The 22,017-nt window shown below is 39.7% G+C and overlaps 2 protein-coding genes across 3 annotated transcripts; one reads left to right on the forward strand and one right to left on the reverse strand.

The window, feature by feature from the left end:
• Positions 1-2,179: 2,179 nt before the first annotated feature.
• Positions 2,180-5,256, forward strand: LOC115750676 (ethylene-responsive transcription factor ERF110-like). Of its 2 annotated transcripts, none has more exons than XM_030688181.2 (2): positions 2,180-2,789; positions 4,216-5,256. In XM_030688181.2, the coding sequence occupies exons 1-2, from the start codon at positions 2,477-2,479 to the stop codon at positions 5,022-5,024; spliced, it is 1,122 nt and encodes a 373-aa protein (XP_030544041.1). In that variant the 5' UTR covers positions 2,180-2,476; the 3' UTR covers positions 5,025-5,256. The 2 variants fall into 2 exon arrangements, with proteins under 2 accessions (XP_030544041.1, XP_048129577.1); XM_048273620.1 differs by having other exon boundaries at positions 2,181-2,730; positions 4,217-5,256.
• Positions 5,257-11,265: 6,009 nt separating this feature from the next.
• LOC115750723 (protein S-acyltransferase 8-like) lies at positions 11,266-17,891 on the reverse strand. Its single transcript, XM_030688243.2, has 5 exons — positions 17,701-17,891; positions 14,039-14,224; positions 13,247-13,552; positions 12,883-13,116; positions 11,266-12,066 (listed from the first exon to the last, which is right to left on the reverse strand). The coding sequence occupies exons 1-5, from the start codon at positions 17,737-17,739 to the stop codon at positions 11,563-11,565; spliced, it is 1,269 nt and encodes a 422-aa protein (XP_030544103.1). The 5' UTR covers positions 17,740-17,891; the 3' UTR covers positions 11,266-11,562.
• Positions 17,892-22,017: the final 4,126 nt, after the last annotated feature.

A 22,017-nucleotide genomic window follows, 5' to 3' on the forward strand; every position in this document is an offset into this window, starting at 1 on the left:
AATTGATAAATCGCCAAAAGGTTTTGGACTAAATTGGTACAATTGAAATATTCATGACTAAATTGGCAAATCCTCAAAATGCTTAGGATTAATTTTCCAAATTAAAAGGCTTAAGACTGAATTGACACACGTGCAATTGGTTTAAGGTTTTTTTTATTAAATTTCCACGAAAAAGGCCACCCGTCGAGTTTTACCAATCAGTTACATACGAAGCGAGAAAAAAACAAAAATGTTGAACTAGACCATATCGATTTTTACTGCTGTCTATGGGTATTCATTTTCGCGGTAGATCGATAATAAATCAAAATTTCATTGGCAAGACCTCGACTAGACTTTCCTCGTGAAAATTGTCCAAAAAGTCCTAAACAAATTGTTCTTTGATCAATTCAGTCATAATCATTTCAATTGTGCCGATTAATTCCTAAAATTTTTCATATTTTGCCAATTGAGTCTATCCGGCAAACTTTGACCCGAAATTGCTAACGTGGCGGTCCGGTCGGTGCTATGCTGATTATCCTATGTGACGTACCGACGGTGACGTGGACTTTTTAAAAATTTCTGAGATTATTTTTTTTTCTCTTTCCTTTTTGCTGGTGGTCGGTCTTAGGTGATGCCGGAGAGGGCTAGGTAAGGGAGCCCTCATTGGCCACAGGTGAGGAATGGCCTTGCCTGGGCGATTGATGGCCACGATCAAGTGAGGGTTGGCCTCGCCTAGACGAGGATCGCCTCGCCTCGTGCCTCACTCGCGGCCTACCGGGATGACCCTCACTGGCACTTGTCAAAAAGAAAAGAAAAGAAGAGAACCGAAAAAGTTATTAAAAAATATCCACGTCAATCCCTACTTTTACCACATGGGATGGCCAGCATCCACATTAGCAAATTTTCACTGGAATTATTTGGATAGAATCAATTGACAAAATGAAAAAAAAAAATTTGAATTTAATTGACACAATCGAAAGGTTTAAGACCGAGTTAATAAAAATACATTAGGTTTTTTAAGATTTTTTGGGCAATTTTTCCATTTCTCTATATGTTCCTCCATGATAGATATACCTGTCGTACGCGGTACGGGGATAGAGCGAAGCTCGGGGGAGTCCGTAGTCAACCCCGTGACAAGATTGAGCTTCTTTAATTGACTAACGACGTGTTTAATTCTGCCTTGGGCTGACTCGCGGAAGCTTCCACTATTCAATTCGTTCGAAAGAAAACTCTGCCCAACAAAAAAAGGAAAACATGTACCAAAACATCTGCAGTTGCCTCAGATCAGAAAGATTGGATCGTAAAAGATTGGATCGTTCTTGTGCTGAAAAGGTTTTAGACTCAACTAGCTTAAGAAGTCTTTTTTCTTTTTTTTTTGCAAGTAGCTTTAGGTAAGTCAACAAATGTCAACATAAGAAAAGAAAGAATAGAAAGGAAAATAAAATATAATTAGACTATGGTCAAACATGCAATCCACTCAGGTGAATTTCGTTAATCACCAATTGATTTTCTTCTTTTTCAATTTCACCGTACCAAAACGCAAGCATGTGCTAAGCACTAACGTAAAATGCAGATTAAACTGAACCCTAACTTACCATTTTTCCACGTAATTGTTTGGAACTTGGTCCCTATGAAATGACACATAATTTGGTCAGAGCCCAAGTCGTGCTTTAACTTCTTGTCCCCAGCCCATTTTTCGCAACAGGGTGGACTCCCCAAACCAAGTATGCACGCAAGTAGCCCAGAGGATGAGCCGTGTGAACATTCGGCAATCAACTCGTTCCTGTCCGGAAGAGAGGTCAATTTGAACACAAATTCCTCCATATCTAACAGTTATGCAATGAACCCTTCGTGCATAAATCTCAATAGTTTTCAAAACTTATAACGGATGTTTGTTGGATTCAATCATCCCGTTAAAAAGTCTCGCCGGTTTAAAGAAGAAAAGAGAATTCATAATACTCGACACACAATGAATGAGCCGAATCACTTAAATTTTCATTCACAAGCACCCTTCAATGGCCCTATGATGTTGATTTGCTTTCGGGCCCAAACCGTTCAAACCGGTGTGAACGCTCATCGGAGACGGCATCTTTTATATATTGAAAGGGGCACGCATGCATGATTTTTATTTATTGAAAAGGAGGCGCCTGTCGCGTATTACTGCATCAATGGCGGCTGGCAAAGTCCTTTCATATAAAGAAAAGTTCTGCTTCCCAAAACCTAAGAAGGAAAAAAGGGTTTTCTCTCTACACTTTGTAGAGATAAAGAGCAGTATCTGTGTAAACCAAGCAACCATCTCTTTTCATTCATAATTCGATCCTTTTTGGAGGAGAGCGTTGCGTGTTCATGCGCGCTTATTATAAAGGTGGCGGACCGTCGGAGCACAGGCAAGTACGTGGACTATCCTCCCGCAGGCGATGAGGAGGAGGAGGAGGAGGAGGAGGAGGAGCAACAACAACGACCCCCGGCGCAGCACCGACTTCCGAACCAGCAGCCAATGGACGAGGCGGTCATGCCGATGTACTCGGCGTATGGTCGCCCTGGAGAGATGTCGGCAATAGTTTCGGCTCTGACACATGTCGTCTCGGGGACGAGAGGCAGTCAACTCGGAGGAGCGTACAGTTCGGCTTCAGCCGGGAGCTCATCACGGCTTCCATGGAACTATATCGGGCAAAAGAGAGAACGTGATGAAGCAGGAAGTTCATCGCAGTTTTTGGCCGAGCCACCTTCAAGTCAAAGAGATTACTACGGGATCTATGGCGGTAGTGTTGCATTAAGAGAGCCATCTACCATTTCTGCTTCCTTTGCTGGTTAGTTTCTAACCCTATTTTTCCTCTTTCTCCACCTAATCTTTTATTTTTCTTACTAAGTACTTAAACAAATTATATCATTCTTATTATTTCAAGGTTAAAAAAAAACGAAAAAGAAAGAAAGAGAGATAGATAAAAGTCATTGCTTATATATCCACCGTCAATCCAGAAAAACTATTTTCACATTCAATGTTAAGTTTTAGATAATGCGTGCTGTTAAAAATGTACACATAATAAGAGTAAAATCTCAGTTGTACATGTAGGTAGAGTATTACTCATCACTTCTTCTTCTTCCTTTTCTTTCTTTCTATTGCTTTTCGTTAATCTTTTGTCGTTTGAGTGCTAGGGTTTACTTGAATCTTGGGTTTCGTCGATATTGATATCGTCCATTTTCCTAAACCCTAAATCTCAGCACATGCTAAGAGAGTCTAATTTCTTCCCCTACTTCCATATCATACTTATATGAACCTATGTATGTTTTTTCATATGAAGCGACTATTTTCTTTTATTCAACCATTTTTCTTGTGATGAGCTATAAAGGCAAAATCTAGGTCACCTAACTTTGCATGCATTGGCTAGTTATGGTCATCAACTTCTTACAGCCATTCCCTTCTTTAGATTGAGAAAGACATGACATCGATAAAACAGTATTACATCATTTTGCCCTATGCATGAGACAAGACATTGATATTATAAATTGGAATAGTAAATATCTTCGTGGGTGCAATAGATTTGAAGACTCCTAAATAGACTAATGCTACTACAAACAAGGTAGTAAGACAGCTTTTTATCTTTGTTCGTTTGTAGACTTTGATGGACCGTCGATGATGATTCTCAAGGGCTCATCTAATTTTCAGGATGATGCATAAGAATTAAATCGAGTCGAGTGCTCGTTCTTTACTTTGAAAGTGAGACTGAGCTACACGATAAGTGATATTACTAATGAATGTCAATAGCTAGATAGCTTTTTATGTTTCTTCTTTTGTACATTCTGAATCAACCTCGATACATCCCGACGCATCTCAAGGACTCATATATTTTTTTCAGGATGATGAACCAGAATTAAATCGAGTCGAGTACTCCTCTTTACTTTGAATGTTGAGTTATAAGATAATTAATGTTATGATCAATAGAAATGCCAGCGTGCCACAATATGATAAGAAAACAAATTGGTAGTTCATTATATGTGCATACGATACTGACCATTTATTTCCTACGTAGACGATATTAAAAATAACGTAATGATGAATTTATATCTTTATATATTTAATAGTGTTTTCTACCATTAGATTAATATTTCCTTGTTTCTTTTTTTTTTTTTTTTTTGTGGTTGAAGAATTTGTGTCTTGAATGTTGCATCTCACGTAGAATGTGAGTTTCCGAGGAATGCTAGTAGCAAAAACGCGTATGTCCTTTCTCTGTACAGGACTACAAGCAACGGCTGTGGCCGCCACCTCCACCGTCCCGCCAGCACCTTCTGGGGCAGGCGTGCCGCCCATCGAAGGTGGAGAGAGGAGGAGGAGATACAGGGGAGTGAGGCAGAGGCCGTGGGGGAAATGGGCGGCCGAGATCCGCGACCCGCAAAAAGCCGCAAGGGTCTGGTTAGGGACCTTCGACACAGCGGAAGACGCAGCCCGGGCCTACGACGCCGCCGCCCTCCGGTTCCGCGGCAACCGTGCCAAGCTCAACTTCCCCGAAAACGTCAGGATCATCCCGCCCAATGTCCCGAATTACAGCTCCACTGCCACCGCCACGACCCTCTCCGCCGGCTCCGCTCCTCCGGCCACGGCGGCAGCGGGTCAGCTAGCTCCTCCGTCTGTGGGGGTGGTCCCGCTATATCCGGGGGGAGGAGCCGAAGGCGTCAATGTGAGAGATTACTGGGACTACTCTCAGCTTCTTCAAGGGCATCATCAACCAGCGAGTTTGGTGGAGCAAATGATGTATTCGTCGCAGATGGCTTCTTTAGAGTCCTCGTTATCATTGCCCTCTCCGTCTCCGCCGCCGCCTTTTCCATCATCAGATTTTTATGGGTCTTCGTCATCATCTGGTTTTGTTGGTCCTTCTTCGTTTTCTTCTTCATTTCCTCTGTTTTTCCCTCAACAGCCCCAATTAGGATACTTCCGGCCACCCCCGCCGCCGCCGCCGCTGCCCCCAAACAACCAGGGAAGCGGTGGGGAAGACTTTGAGCCGCCACCATCATCGGATTCAAGTCATTACCCTTCATCAACCAGTTGAAATTTAGCTCTCTTTCGTTTTTTTTTTTTTTTTTTCCTTATTAGAATCATTCTTTTTTGGGGGAGTAATGGTTTTCAGAGCATTGTTTTGCACTATTTTGGGACGAGGATGATTTTTTGTACCATGTACACTACTTTTACATGCAACACTTCTTTCGTCTTTTGTATTTGTTTCAGCTAGTGTTCTCTTTTCTTGTTCTTACAATACATCGTGCTTTTTTGGTCTTGCTCAACTTAAAGTATACCTTGGTGATTATTTTTGTACATATGTGCTTGATTGGATAGATCATCATAAATGATTAAAGCGTGCCGTTCACAAAACATAAAATATTCAACGAGACCTGCTCCTATATAAAAAGTGAGGGATTGTAACGTAGTTGGGAAATCCGCAAGAGTATTCACTACTCGAGTCACATAATATGTTTTCTGGACCAATAGCTACATAAACACATATTACATTTTGACCTTATTGATTAAGAATCGTATCCGTGCCTAGTGATTTTTTACCGGTCTACATGTCCCCAATAATTAATTCTCGATGATGACATCCTATAGGGATCATCGAACCTTGTAAGGCAATCATACCATAAGAGTTTTCTTTATTGTGAGCTAAATTAATTAATCAAACATGGGACTGGATAGTGTAAGCCGAGTTAAACTTTATCCGTAATGAGAGAGTCAGGTTACAAACTCTATAAATACCGCTCTCAAATCCCTCCTCTAACCCTAATGGACAAATATCCTCATATAAGGAGCCGTCACAGAACGCAATAGTGGGTGGCAGTCTCATTGAAGCCAAGGGGTTATAGAAGAGAAGCTCTTGAGTATCAGATTATCCCTACGATAAATTCACAAAAGAAAAATTATGTAAATTCCTCTACTTCATAATTGTGATTTGCATATCTAAACATGATCATCTTAGTTCGCTGCTTAAGGTTAACAATCGCATCTTACACATACTTTCCTTTGTGTAAGACCACGCACATCAATGTGACCATTGGCTATTATTACCGCTCAACAACCCGTTCACTCGCGAGCGATGGATCAGATGGACCATCCCGCGGTTGTCTTTCCGAATGGCGACCCATTTGTCGGCAGGGGTGGATGAAGGGACTAACATCATAAAATTAAGAGGGACTTTGACAGATTCAAAAGTCGTGCATGAGGAGAATGACATGTGACATGTGTGCTTACGAACATGGACTGACGAGGATGTAAGGTGAGGTCCAATCTCAGACAAAGTTATAAATTGAATTCTCTCCTGCGGGGGGAAAAAAAGAGAGAGAGAGAGAGGAAACTTTGAAGGCCCCACATCGTTTGTGGCATCGAATGTTGCCCTTTTCCAAAATTGATTTGAACAATCATGTCGGTGTTGAAGTTTTAAAAGGAGGAGGAGGAGGAGAAGAGGAATATAAGAGGGATCGAGTGGCTTTAGCAATTTAGCAAATGTGAAACGTGTGGCAGCCTGCCGGCTTTTTCAAAGAGAAAGCTTTGTTCAGCGGCTAAGACAATACCACGTGTCTCTCTAGTTGAAGCACTTTAAGTTCCTTTTGTGGTTATTGCTCGAGGGATGGATGCACTCACCCTCCCCGATCAATGTCTTAAGTTCGAATCACCACACTCGCGCAATTTCTTTAGGGGGGCCACTTCCAAGAGCACGAATCTGTATGCCTTCGGTAATTCTCCATACATATAGTGCACGAAATTTCGATCCAATATGTAATGTAATCCGCGAATATTTAATTTGTTAAGTGCGATCCCCGAACTTTAGGTCAATGTGAAATGTGATCCATAAATTTTTAATTTGTTTAATGTGGTTCATTGACTTTTCGACACATGTTCAATGTAGTCTCTCAATTATATGAAAAATTTCAATATTACCCTTCCACTAATTCAAGTTTAGGGGCAACATGAACGTTTTTATATAGTTCACGGATTACGTTGAACACGTATAAAAATTCAAAGGATCACATTAAACAAATAAAAAGTTTAGGTACCATATTTTTCATTGAGCTAAAGTTTTGGGACCACACTACACATTAGGCCAAAAATTCATGGACCGTGTGTCATTTTCCCTTATCCTATTTGTGTGAGATGGGGAGACTGTCAAATCAAATGGAGATTAGTCGGGTGTTGACAATCACATGCACCTTGTCAATACAAAGTTACTTTTGTTAGAATTTTTAAATATTAAATTATGTGATAATCTAACCGTTTAAGTCTTTACGGTAGTTTGCAATAATTTATAAAATTTTACATCCATCAACTGTATAAAGGCTCTGACTGCACCCAAATACAATACATAAAGTATTGTAGAGGTTATTATTTATAATCTATAGTAAGGGAGTCCTAAGTATGAGGAAGATTAGAGATACTAAGCATTCATGGCACCCGATTTGGCAATTCAAGTTGTGTCTTAATGATATTATCGAAATAGGGGCAGATTTTAATACGATCGTACACAATTTCCAGTGACACATAACACATTGATTTGTGTTTACATGTTTCCGTCTGTGCACATTGATTACTTCAAAATGAAATGAAGACATAAGTTATCTTCCACATCAAAACATAAAATAGAAGATTAGAACCTTTTCTTGATTATGATGTTATAAACTTTTGTGTCCTCAAATATTTTTCAATTTTTTTGTAATCTTATTCTTCTTAGTGTGTGCGCTATATTATATAACTCTGTTGGGTAAAAGTCATACGATGCCAATATTAAGGATTTTAAAACATGTTCAATGGCATTGTATTTAAAGATGGCATACTAATACCTTAATCTATGTCAATTTGGATCTAAACAGATTAAGTGGGTCAATTTGTATAAGATCGGCACGAGTTAACCCCCCTTCATGAAAATAACCCGTTTAATTATGCCAAATCGGCATTTATTTAAGTAGGTAAATTCCCGAAAATGCTATATTAATCTCATGATGCAACCTTACTTTCATGCAATTTGCATGTAATATGCTTCCAATACTATCTATCCATAACCCCTGTAAGTGCACCACATTACAAAGATGCTATTGTTTCCAATTTTCAGATGATTTGCGTGTCACCATTAAATTTCTTAGAAAAAGAACAATTGGAAATGATTTGAAGTTTGAATACTGAAGAAGCCCAACAAACCCATTCTTGTTCCTTTCCTGTCCGAAAATGTACGGCCACTCTGTCGCCACGATCAGATGCCACGTGGAGAGATGCACCTGAAGTGAAGCCTACGGTAGCCTAGGGGACTAGGTCAAATGCCCGAGGTCTGATCCAATCCAACCATATATTACCACGTGTAGAACTATTCCTAATTCGTCTTTTGTTTATACTTATTGCTGAAACAAACGACAGACATCCATCCTTCTGACTTGTCAGAACAACCTAGGACTTGGCCCGAAAGACATTTAAGAAGTTAGGCAAACTCCCACGCGATCGTGCAAAAGGCATTTTGAGCTGGCAAGTCCTTGTTGGGAAGTGTTCCATTGACGCACGTGCTTAAAACTGTGCATCTTGCGACTCCCGGAAGGGTTGAAATTTCGACCGCCCATTGGGATCGATCAAGGGTCGTGGTCGGTCAATCCGGTGGTTAACCTACCATTTCAGGTAAGGTGGGATTCTCGCGTGTTTTGAATTGGTCTTTTGCTTAGTGGTGTTATCTTGGACGGGCTTTGACTCGGTATGCCAACATCAATGGCCGAGTTTGTGTTCCCATAGCGCGCTCGCAGTCTCAATTTTCGGAAGTGCTTTGATGATTTTGCGGACATAGATGATCCGGCTCGACTTTGGAGCGAATATGTGTTGGGCTGATGTAGGACATTATGAAGATGATGAAGCCTGGGTGAATGGTAAGTTATGTAGCACCTACACTCTCCGAAAGGCTCCGTATAATGTCGAACACCCAACACACGTTCCGACACATGATCAACTCTTCCGACACGCAAAATCCAACAGATGCGATTCAATTTTGGAAATTTTCAATTTTTTAGGGTTAAAAATGTAAATTTATAAAAACCTGATATTCTATTAAAAAAAAAAAACTCCACCAACAAATTTTGGATTATTAGTATGGGATGTAGTTGAATTTGTCAATTCGAAAAAATGAATGATACTAACAAATGATAGATTAATATTTTTAGTGTAAATTCATTGTAGGCTCTTTTAATTATTTGTTTATTTGAATCAAATTAACTTGATTGAAATAATCATAAAAATGATCATTTTATATATATGTTATAAAAATATACATTTCAATATGTGTTCCAATATGTCAGAATTTTCTATTTTTGAAAAATGACGTGTCGGCACGTCATATTACGTGTCGATGCTACTTAAATGCTAAGTACCTCGTTCGGATAAATATGGATCTTGAAGATTGTCATCGAGATATGAAAAGGGAACACGATACCCAATAACATATTGTTTTTCTATAACGATCTTCCGACATTTGAAGGATGAATTATTTATCATGGGAATACTATAATTGTGGCCTAGGAAAGCGCCAAATGATGTCTAGTGGTTAGGAGTTAGGTCAAGGATAGAGGTTAGTCAGGTCACGATAATGCTACGTCTCGGGAAACCAAAGATGACAAGTTCCAAAATATGTGAGAAAAAGGAGGCAGAATCTTAGGTGGTCATGCCTCTGTTGGATCAAATGAGAAATGACCACAACCTAACTCCAGCAAATAGAAGGTCGCCAATTCGTCGATGGGAAATTGGGTCTCAAGCATCTAGCGTTAGGTGTTAAATAATGTTTGATTGTGCCTATTTTAACTCAAACCTGTCACCAATATAACAAGCTTGTCATGCTTCAGTGTCCAGCACTTTGGTTGGACATAGTGGCCGTAACAAAATCCAACACGATAAGAATGGATTAGATGAGAAATTCCTCGGATTTTCATATCCTTTCGGAGTTATCGGATACAAGAGCAAAGTTTCAATTCAACATGTCCTTTCAGAGAGGTGCGAGGCATCTAAAAATCGAGGCCCGATAATACTTTTAACTTTCTTTTTTTCATTTTTAGGCTACATTAATGCACAAACAAGGTACAAACCGAACGAGCCATAATACTTTCTCATCTTACTCCTAAACTGCTTTTGCGTATCTTGTATTTTACACCGAAGCAAAGGTGTGATATCAACGCAACCTGTCAATCCATCTTTGAGTATCGTATTCATTGAACACGCGACGCCGATCAATATTATGCATGCCAAGGGTCAGATTCCAGATGTGCCTTGTAGAATGCGCCTCTATATTTTCCTCGATTAGTGTATAGGAGAAACAATTTCATAATAACGCTGTGATATGTTATTTAGTGTATGGTACGTGAAGGAGAAAAAATCTCTATTGGTGTAGCCCGAAATTCAAATCTAAAGTTTGTATAGCAAAAACTGCACCAAGCAGGCAAGCAATAATTTTCTTTTCCTTTCTTCTCCCCCTTCCCCCAACCTAGACAATGCCAAATGGACCCGTGGTCCCGGTTTTTAAAAAATAGGGGTAGGTTTGATAAAAAGAGTTTGGGCCGGCTCTTCGGGCGGTTCGGTTGGTTCCCTTTTTGGACCGACGCGGTTGGGGCCTCTACCCCACCCCTCTCCCCGGGGTAAAGAAACTTATAAAATCTGTAAGCCTCACGGAATAAATAAACTCTATCGGAATCAAACCAAGAATTCCACATTTCGCTATAACAAGTGGCATCATTCAACATATTATCGCAGTATTGCCAAATATCAAAGCAAGACCCAAAGAGAGCATGAAAATACCAGTTCTTTGAAGAATTCCACCCAAACCCGGCATTCACCGACTAAAGAGATCGAGAAGCAACATTCAGTGTATGAAGCGATTTGTTTCCACGACCTTTCCATCATATGATCAAAAGTACGGGTCTAAAAAAAAAAATCTTGACTGAGTTCATGGAAAGGCAAACTCGAACATTCCAAAGGTGATCCATGCAACATTCAGCGTATGAAGCGATTTGTTTCCCTGACCTTTCCATCATATGATCAAAAGTATGGGTCTAAAAAAATATCTTGACTGAGTTCATGCATAGGCAAACTCGAACATTCCAAAGATGATCCCTGTTTATGGGCAATGCGAGTTAAAAGATGGTCTCTGAGTTCTAAAATTCACCAAGACCATTGCCCAGCCTTTTAACTTCAAAACAACAGCAGCAAGAGAGTGCAAGTCTAGTTTGGCAGTAGGATGATTATGGGGGTTGCAACTAATCAGTCTGAACAAAAAGAAGACACAGATCTCAAGCGCCTAGGATACTGGTTATATACAGAAACAATATAGCCAGCAATACAAATTTAATATGCAGGGGCAGACAAATGTGCCAGGGGTAAGCAACAAATTGAGAAGACACTATTCAAACATTCCTATTTTAATGCTCAGAGGAAGACATATAGCACACAAAAAGAACTGAAACAAACGGAGCTACTATCAGAATTCAGACCTGAAATGGGCATAAATGACTGCTCCTGAAAGACGCCAAATTTCAACTTGAGGCCAGAGTTTCATGTTGGTTTGCACGCCAATCATATATACCCATTTACAGGCGTGTTTCGCTTGAGGGGGTGTAACTTCTCTCCGTGAACGTGGCATTCACGAGGACCTCAGGTGCAATTTCCCAACTCCCACTTCTCACATAGCTTGAGTGCCGATTTTCAGATTTAATGGTTGGAGCTCGATGACCTGAAGCCATAGGGGAGTCCACCATCATACTATTTTCTGGAGTTCCATTGCTTCCTCTACTTTGAACATCTTGATCAATTTCGATATTCCGACGCTGGGAGATTTTCAAAAGATCCTCACCAATGTCCAAATCATCCTCCACCTTTGAGCGTGGATTTGCACCTAAATCTTCCATCTCTGATTCTGCTCCTCGTTCGCTTGGTAAAACAGGTCTCTGCACCTCTTCTTGGACAAAAGCTCGGAAATTGTTCCTTGATGGCTTTACCTCCGTGCAGAACACTTCATAAAAATTACTGAAGCACCCCCGATCATAAGCATTTAACCTGTTTTCTGCTCTGTACCGGAAATTCTCGTATGTTGTCTGTAAAATCAAGTGTTTTTTGCCTCAAATCAGAAGATAGCACTACTTAGAAGCTGAACTCATGTTTGCAATGTGAACGAAGTTAGACATCTTAATTTACAAGCAAATGGCCAAGAAATGCTTGTCAGAAACAGAGAAAGGCAGCGTTAAAGAATTGCAAAGGAAGACCAAAGGATGCATCGAAGTGCTCCTAAGAAAAGATCAGTCATACCCTTCATTGCAATGGAAAATATGCACCAAAATCTTGTTCAGGCTAGTGGATAAGGATTTTTAATCCATCACATCAGCAAAAATATCAAATCCTTCCTAATATCGTGAATGATGGACTGCAGAAATTCACCATGAAATAAATCACTAAGGAAACCCTAACTCTCCATTGAACCTTCAGAGTTTCAAATTCTAGAGCAGATAAACCATCCAATGCTTACAGAGTGGAACGGCTTCTCAACCCCTTTATGATTAGAAAATATGACAATACTAGAAGTTCTTTTCACGCTTCACTGATTTGCTAGTCTATTATAGTCACATTCAAACAAAAGACATTACTTACAGGGTACTTTTCCGTATAACAAAATGAAGAAATGTACTATCCCAGCTAAAGTGCCAGAGAGCCGAACAGGGTGTACACAGAATTGAGACATAAAATGAGAGCAAACATAAGGAATAATAGTGAATGAAGCAACATTTAAGGAAGCTTTAACAGCATCAATTCAGTCCAAGACATGGAAGTGAAAGAGCTAAAAAACAATGGGCAAAAGACAACCAATTAAATAACATGATCCCTCTCACATTGTGTGAATGGTGCATGAGACTTACTTGATTTGTCCCTATAAGATACAAATGGAAGCCCGTGAGTCCACCAACAAACCATAGAGAAATAAAACAATAAGCCATAAGTACGACAGAGGCAGGTGACTCCTTCATTGCCTTCCAAACTGTACCTCGACGCTCATCCATCAGAACCTTGATGTAGAAAGCAGACATCGCAAAAACATAGATACACAGAAGAGTGGCTGAAGATACAAACATGAAGAAGAAACGGTAGTTGCGCTGCAGCAGAAAAAATGCAACAATTGTTTAGGCAAGCATAATTTCCAAAATTGTGACTGATTAACAGCCTTAACCACTACCAATAGGCAAATGAAGAACATACAAAAGCGACGTGTTCACAATAGCATACCATTCCAATGCATTGACCCACCCAAGGGCAATGGTGATCAAAACGCTCAACGCAGTTGTTACAGATAGAGCAATGAGAACAACGAGGAGGTCGATACAGCATGCACGTATCACAATACTTCACTCTCACAGTAACACCATTAACCGTAACATCTTTAGTGCGAGGAAACTGAAGGCTAGGAGTTTGTCTTCCCCCAATTTCAACTGATGCTGAGGAGTCAAAGCGCATTACTTCTTCTGGTGGATGTGCATTCCGTGGGACTATACCAGGATCCCGGGCTGAGGTAAGAAAAAGAAGCAGCAACACCTATCAAAATCAACTTTGCAATTACAATAAGAAATGTCTCGTCTAACAATAATAGGTGTCAAAAAATTATTAAAAAAAAGACTCTAAAGCACCAATAAGAATTGAGAAACATCAAAGGACACAGAGGTGAAAACATGCATTAATAGAGCCCTTTTCAAATAGATGATGAAAACAAGAGGAAGGATGTGTTATATTTTCTCCTTTCATAGCTATATAATCTCGTCACAAGTTGTCAATATTTTACTGAACTACAAACATCTGATTCATGATAAAACAGAATTAAAAGTCTTGAGTATAACAATGGCCCTCAACACTGCATTCAAAGAAAGTAAAGTAGGCTCGCCACCCAATAACTAGGCAGGAAACATCTTCTGAGTGGCCTCATTCTACACTCATGGTCAACATAAAAATACTGAGACACATATGAAGGAATCAGATGGGTCGTTTCTTTAATCTAAAGGGCCAGATTCAGGCAGAGGGACTCACGTAGATCGTAAAGCCAATTGCTACCACCAGCACTGCATATCCAGCATTGTCCGAAGAAAATTCATGGCGAAGATGCCTTGCAACAAATATGCAAAAGATGATCATTGGAACTATGATAAGCGCTAATGTCACAATCAATGACTTCGCATCTGGTCCAAATATCAACCTCCCACCAAGAATGAACTTCTGCAAAACCCAGAAGAGAGGACAAAAGGAAAAACCAAATATCAACAGAAAAATCTTTCAAAGCAACAAAATGACATGACATGAGTAATATAAAATCCAGCAAAATCAACAAAATAGCTCAAGAATGAAAGCTTGCACCTCAATTTAACAACACGAGTAGTGATAATAAAAAAATCACACAATGAGGACATAAATAACAAGGAGAAACATTTCAGTTGTCGAACTATATAAATCTGACATTCTGCTGCCAACTTGTAGGGAGTAACAGTGGCATATGCCCGTGCACACCACACATAGACAAACTACTCATTTCTTATGTATTTGTTTTTTTTTTTTTTTTTTGGTTGGGGGGGTGGGGGAGGTTGATGATGAGTGATGGGGGCAGAGGGGAACAACTAACCTATTTCTATAGTAATAGCAAGATAACGACATTTTAGGAATTCAGATGATAAAAACATAACACGGTACCATCAATTGCCCTGAATTGTTTAAACTATAGTACACCCAATTGGTGCAACCGATCTCTCTTGGAGCACAACTTAGCCTGTCAATTACAACTCAACCACGTAATGAAGGAATAGTTGAATTTGAAAAAATGTTAGCCATACAGACAGGAGATATGGCAGCGAAAAAACTTAAACATTGATTTTGTGCACGTAAAATTGTAGAGACGCTTCCTCTAATTAGCTTATGTTCACATGCAGAAAAAAATACTAATCCTAACCAATATTTGATGCTTAATTGTCGCCGTTAATGTGCTTAAAAAAATATCCACTGACTAATGATAAGCTTGCATTATCAAACTATAACATGCACCTGATGGTTAAAGCAGAAAGAAATCATGGCCTCGGTGCCAATTGGCTACTTAGAAGGCTAAGACAACACTTACAACCACAAAGGCTAATCAAAGTGAAAAGTTGGTCTGATTCATAGGTGCTAAAGCAACCATCGCTAAACACAATCAAGACATCCCAAACACAAATCACATCTAAATATGTCAATAAAAAATTTGGATAGCCCCTCCACTCTTTAGATCCACAAAGTTCCCATATTATCCCCACTCAAACAGCAGCTCCAAAACAGAAAGTTGCCAACATAAAGATGATGAATACTGCTCAGCTTTAAGTCTGTTTAGCAATTGTAGTTGCTGCTTGCTGATAATGGATTGCATCACTCCTATCAACTTAGATTTGTTTTTTGCTTCATACATTGTGCCCCCTTTTACTTGCATCAAACTTCTGTTGAGGGGCTTTAATAGAGTTTCTGTTCATAAGGTTCTTTGCCCGAGAACCCTTCTGCTTTAAGTTGCAAGGACAAATCTAGACAACCCTTCCTCAGTAATTGCCAGTAGATGCCCATGTCTACTTTTCCAGTGAAGTTTGGGTTTTTTTTTAGATAACATGGGTACTTCCTCGACGTTTTGCAATTCTAATCATAAAGAAGAAAGTGAATAAAAAGATCATATCCCTCAAATTCCTGTGGAATTGAAGTTTCTAGAGGGAGACTTGTTTGGCCTTCTTTTTCATGTTAGTAATAAACATCCGCAATCTTGATAAAATACTAGAATTAGTCAGCCTGACTCTCCACATAATCACAAGTCCTGAATTTCACAAAACTCCATTCTACGCAACAATTAGGGATGAACAAGGCCCCACAAGGTGGTGGCTATATGACAGTCAACAGTTGGCAACTGGTCAAACTTCGTGGCAGTAAACAGTACACATGGTTTTCTAATTAAAAGTGTATCAATGCCCAGCATGGATGACTCTGGAAGGAGAAAAAAGACAAGCAAACCCTAGGGGATTGCGCAACGATTTTGAGAACCACATGAAGGTCACACCAAGCTAGATTAATGTATATGGATGCCCCCAAATATTTTCCAATTATATCAGTTCCTTCAGGCATCCATGCATACTTTTTTGCTTATTATCAATTTGCAAAGCACATCTACTAATTTGCGCCAGCCGTGTCTTCCCATTGAACATTACTGTCAAGAATCTGAAGTCTAGAGCAAAAGAAAACCCTGTTAAGTTTACAGCACTCTCCACAACTTGACTAATACTTTCAAGAAGATCCCTCTTCGGAATCATGAAAAAGGTAACTAAATAATCTTGGCTTTAGGTCAAGTTTTGATTCTTACTGACTGCTTTCCCTCCAAATTTTTGAAAACGAAAAAAAAAAAAATTGGTTAAGTTTGGATGATGATGCATGTCTATATGTAACTATTATTTTGAAAGGACTCATGGAAGAGCAAACAACTTCCGAAGCTCAAGATGCTTTGTTGATCACAATGGTGAGGTCAGTCTGAATCGTTCTTTTGTCCTGGCCAATTTTTAACAGATTATTGAAAACCACGGTATTATTAACAGGCTTCAGAATCCCATATACTGCAAAATTACAGCTGACCACTTCCTCTATATCACATAAATTACAGACCACCAGCGACAACCCAATTGAGAACTCTCTAGTCCTTGGCAATACCCTGGCATGCAGGTTCTTTCTTCGGATAAATAAATCACTACTGGCACAAAGTAACTGCAGATAACTCATAACGAGGTCCCTGGCAAATAAAAGGTGTTTGGTTCTGGTAAAGTGGGCGCACCTTTTTCTAACATCAGAGCCAACCATGACCTAACTAAGGCTCCTAATCTAGAGTAGCTTAAGAAGAAAGCTCCAGATATGCATGCAGCTTTGTTTAAGTTACCCGGGGCATTACAAGAGGAGAAAGGAATGGATAAACAAAGGGAGACAACAGGAAATTGTTCCTGGGAAGCTAGTAAGAAGCATTTAAGAATGCTTGAATCAAGCGCCAATCACCTTTTCCTTCTCAAACACGATCCCAACCTAGCTACACAAGTGATATTTGCAAGGTGCCATGTACTACTAAGGAGCTGCATCAATTGCCTCTCTTCATCCTCTCCATCCAGCAAAACCATATAAGCACTACACAGGCGTCATGTCCATAACAATTCATAGCCAGAAGCAAATGGGAATGAAGAACCCCATAACCATTCGTCATTATCTCAAAGAACTAGGGACCAGGACTATCTGTCTCTTCCTCTTCCCTCCAATTCTCAGCTAAAACGAACTCATCCCATTACAACTAAGACAAGTCACATCAGTACCTAGAGTTCCCTCGCTGTTTTTCGGAGCAGCATCTTCAAAGCGCCACACGACAAAAAGCGAACTACCGGAACCATTCAGCCACCACAAAGCGAAAAAATCAAACACCACCCGCCATCTTCCAAGTAGGGAAAAAAATAAAAAAACACCAAGGACGCAAGCACTCCCGCAACAAACAGACCCGAAACAACACACGAAGACCTAATTTCCCAAATCAGCACGCACCCAGAAACAACGCCACCGGCACCAATTACAAAAAGACTTGCGAAATCCGACCTAATCCAAGCAGATGACAAAACCCAGGAAAAAAGAAAAGAAAAGAGCGAGCGGAAGAGCCCGCAAAAGGGACTCACGTTGCTTCCTTTCCAGGCTTGGTACACGCGCTTGGCCATGGAAAAGGCAAAAGAGGGAATGGCTCTCGTCCAGCACCTCTAGGCCAGCGAGGGAGTGCAGATTCGGAGCTCGCGGGCGCTCATCCTCCCGATTGGCAAAATTCAGAATTCCAGCCCCCTCCAATCCAAAAGCGCCAGTCCACAGTGAAGTAGTCGCGGAGAGAGAGAGATTGAAGGAGGGGAGAGAGAGAGAGAGAGGTGATCCTCCTTCGCTTTATGGTGCTCGAGATGGTGAGATTTCCGGGATTTTGAAAAAGGAAGGAGAAGGAGAGAGAGAGAGAGAGAGAGAGAGAGAGATCGGGGAGGAGGGAGGCGGAGGAGCAAGTGACGGTACTGCTCTGAAATCGAAAGGACTCTGCTCCAAAATTTCAAACGCCGGAAAAGAAAAAAAAAAAATTTAAAGTATCCAGCCCAGCTCATTACTTTCTATTTTCGTTTTTTTTTCTTCTTCTTCCCTTTTTTAATATGGTAATGTTAATCCTCTCTTGTTGAGAAATGATTTTTTTTCGACTAAATAAAAATAGACAAATAAAAAAAAACAAAGCGCGAATTTCAATGCATTTTATTTTTTTAGCAATTAAAATTTGTTTAATAAAAAATACGAAACATTTCTCGTTAGCAAAATATTCCTCCCTCTAACCGTCCTTTTCGAGTCACTAGGCCATGTCGAATAGTAAAATACATCTGATCGGCGAAGTTTTCAATTTGAAAATATTGATTACATGTCTCAATTGAAAAAAAAAAAAACATCGTTGTCTTATGATAGAAATTTATTTATTTTATTGAAAATCACATTAATAGTGATAGTGTGTACTATGTTCGATAAATGGCGGAAGCCTTATACGAGTTTGGAGAAAATAAGAATTCAAACTCCATGAGCCAGCATCTAATGATTGGGGATATAGGGGAAAGTCTGAAGGATATTCCATTTCCAGTCCTCTAATTTATGTCAAAGTGTGCAATTGACTCCTCCTTCATTTCAATTTATACGGTACAATAATAGTGATCGGTTTTAGGGTGGCTAGGTTTCAAACCCGAGACCTACTCTCTCTTTTTTCGTCCGATTTCAAAATCTACCCAAGAACCTTTTTTTTTTTTATTTCATTTTTCACGATAAAATAACGCGAGGAACAAAACGGCTCAAAGTAAAAGTTAATCAAACATAAATCTCAATCCTCCAAACACGTGATCACGTACAATTATAAACAATGAAAAGTTCAAATAGATAGCCACATACAATTATAAACAATAAGAAGTTTAAATACATAACATAAAACATAAATTATATAAATCCATTCCCCACTCATCAAAAATAAATTTCTAAATTCCGTTCTCCATTCATCCATAAAAATGTTGCTCCAAAGAATATAGAGAGAGGCGATAAATGATGGAAAAAAAACAAATGAGGCGAGATAGAGTTACACTCAATTTAGAAAAATTGTGTTTTTTTAATTGTAATTAAAAAACGATTTCAAAATCGGTCCGATTCCCGAATGAGTCTTCACTTAGAACCGGGAACCGGATCCGTTCAATTCGATTCGATTCCAAATTTTTGGAATCGATAATTTGATTTATTTTTTGGGCGGTCCAATCTGGTTCCCAATTTTATCCAGTTTCGATTGCACACCCCTACACTAAAGTACTTCATCGTCGATGATGCAAAATTTTTAAGCCTGTCTTAAACAACATCGAAAAACCAAAGTAGAATCTGAGAATAATGGCACAGCTTGTTAGCTTCGAGCCAACTGCAAGATAGAGAGTACAAGGCTAGTTTGATTTCTAACCAAAGTGGAATTCGCAGCCAAGGCCGCTGCAATTTCCCGACATAATTATTCATTTTTTGGTCAAAGAAAACTTTATTCCTTACCGAGGACGACTAGACATACGACATAAGATATTATAAAAGAGCCATCAAAACGAAGTAAATTTTAAAGGGCTTGTCCAAATCTAACACTCGATTCGCCTCTCTTCCACGATGGTCTAAGGAAACATTCGAGACTCGGCCCAATAGCTCACGGGCCTCCATGATAATTTCTTCCGCTTCCCACGTGAACCGATCCCTGATATTCACGGCTTGAACTAAAGCTGAACAGCCGGAATGTACTTCAACGGGAGGCATTCCGGTCTTCCGGGGAGACGGTATTGCCGAGATTGAAGAAACGCTAGGGTCTCGGCTTGGATCGCTGAGGAGATCCGAGCTAATCCGCCGAAATCCGGCATGGATTGAGTTTTTGGGACGTGTGGATCAAATTGTTGGAGCTCGATTCTGCTCCCCGGAGTTCCACCGCTTCCTCGACTTGGACATCTTACCTGCCTGAAGGGCTTTTAGGCCTTTTGGCACTTTTGTGTTACTAACTCTTGAATGGGACTAGTAGGCCACTGTGGTTTGACTAATCTAGAAGTGGCGATTTCTAGATGACAGGATTCGGACGTTACAAGAAAAAAAGTTTCAAAATTGAGACTATCTGTGTCCAGTTCGATTCATGTCGATTTCCAAGACGGGATCAATGATCGTTTTGTGTTTCGTCCAAGCGGCCGGACACGAAATCGACCCTTATTGCCAGTCAAATTAACGTGTTAGCGTTGACGCCACGATTATGTGACCCGTTTAGATACTATTAATTAAACACACATTTGTTCCGTGATTTTTTGTTATTGATATTTTAAATTGATGATATTCTATCAAATATGAACACTTTTTTAATTTGATTTGATGATGTGTCGTCGGTTATTGCAATTTGTAATTAGACTTTATGCAAAGCTGAGGATGTTTCGCGTAGAGTCTGTGTTGCCAGGTTGTTTTTTTTTTTGGTCCGCATTAGGTTGATTTCAGGTCATGGTGGGTCAACAATCTGTTGCTTTGATCATATTATGCTGGTCGTGTTGTGTTAGCGCCCTAACTTTTTTCAGATCATATTAATGTCAAGTAAGTTGACACGATTAGTTAATCACATCATGTCTAAACCGATATGTTTTACGATATAGCCTTATGAAAAAACGACACAAATAATCAATGGACTTCAATTCGGTCCGCAATATCTTTCTTGAATGTTTAATTTATGTAATATGGTCATTGGTAAATCTTCAATGTCAATCTTCTGCTAATTTCAATCAACGAAATTCACTGATATAGCTTCCAATCCATTAAGTTTAAACATTGTGAAAAAAGATAGGTAACACGTGAATTATCAATGTAAGAAATTCATCTTAATAATTAATTAATTATAGATATACTTTACGTCATTAAATAACGATAGACATAATGATGTCATAATTTTATTTTTCCTTTTTTAAAGTTGACAAAAAAAGAATGTATAAGTTAACACATCATTTTCAAACGTCCTACTCAGCATATAATTATTCATGCCACCGAATAACCACCAAATTTGTAATTGGAGAAAAATGAAAGACTATATCGAATATTTATTAGGGAAAATTCTAAAAAAGAGGCTCTAAGTCCTATCATTTTCTCAAATAAGAGCTCTAAGTGAATTTTATTTTAAATAAGGGCATGACCTAAGAGGGTTTTTTTGTCATTTCTTATTTTGATTTTTTGTTTATTTTTTTTCTATATTTTCCTTTTTTTGATTTTTAAAAATGAAAAAAAATAGCCACACGGGCGAGAGGGGCTGCCCCTCTCACCCGTGGGAGCCGGCCCATAGTTGGTGGGGAGTCGGCAAGGTTGGTGGTGCCTTTGTGAGTGCCGATGACCCCGCCGACTAGAGGAGGGTGAGGATCTACGACCTTTGCCTAGGACCGGGTGGAGGTCGATGGCCCTTGCCTTGACCCAGGTGGGAGTCACCGGCCCAAGCCCTACCCGAGGGCGGGGGCCGGCGACCCCCCGCCTAGATCCCGGAGAGAGCTCGACCCTCTCCCCTCGCATCCGGCCCGCAGGGGCGCCGGCCCTCGCCGAGGTACCGGCTACGCCGGCAATGGGGTTGCGACTAGCGGGCCTTTGTCGCCTCCCTCCTCCCCCTCGCCCCGTCCCAACCTTGGAGGTGGGACGGCGGCCACTTTCCCGCCTTTTAAGTTATTTTTTTTGTTAAATTTTAAAGAAATAGAAAAAAAATCAAAAAAATCAAATGTAGACAAAGATTGAAAATGCCTCCGTAATTAGGTTTTTTTTTTTTTAAAAATTTCATGGCCACTTTAGACCCTTATTTGAAAAAATATTCATTTTAGATCCTTGTTTAGAAAAATAAGAATACTCCATGCTCTTTTTTGAAATAAAGTTTACTTGTAAACCTTATTTGAGAAAATAAAAATGCTTTGAGCCTT

This window comes from Rhodamnia argentea, chromosome 2 (genome assembly GCF_020921035.1).
Source record: "Rhodamnia argentea isolate NSW1041297 chromosome 2, ASM2092103v1, whole genome shotgun sequence".
Taxonomy (NCBI): domain Eukaryota; kingdom Viridiplantae; phylum Streptophyta; class Magnoliopsida; order Myrtales; family Myrtaceae; genus Rhodamnia; species Rhodamnia argentea.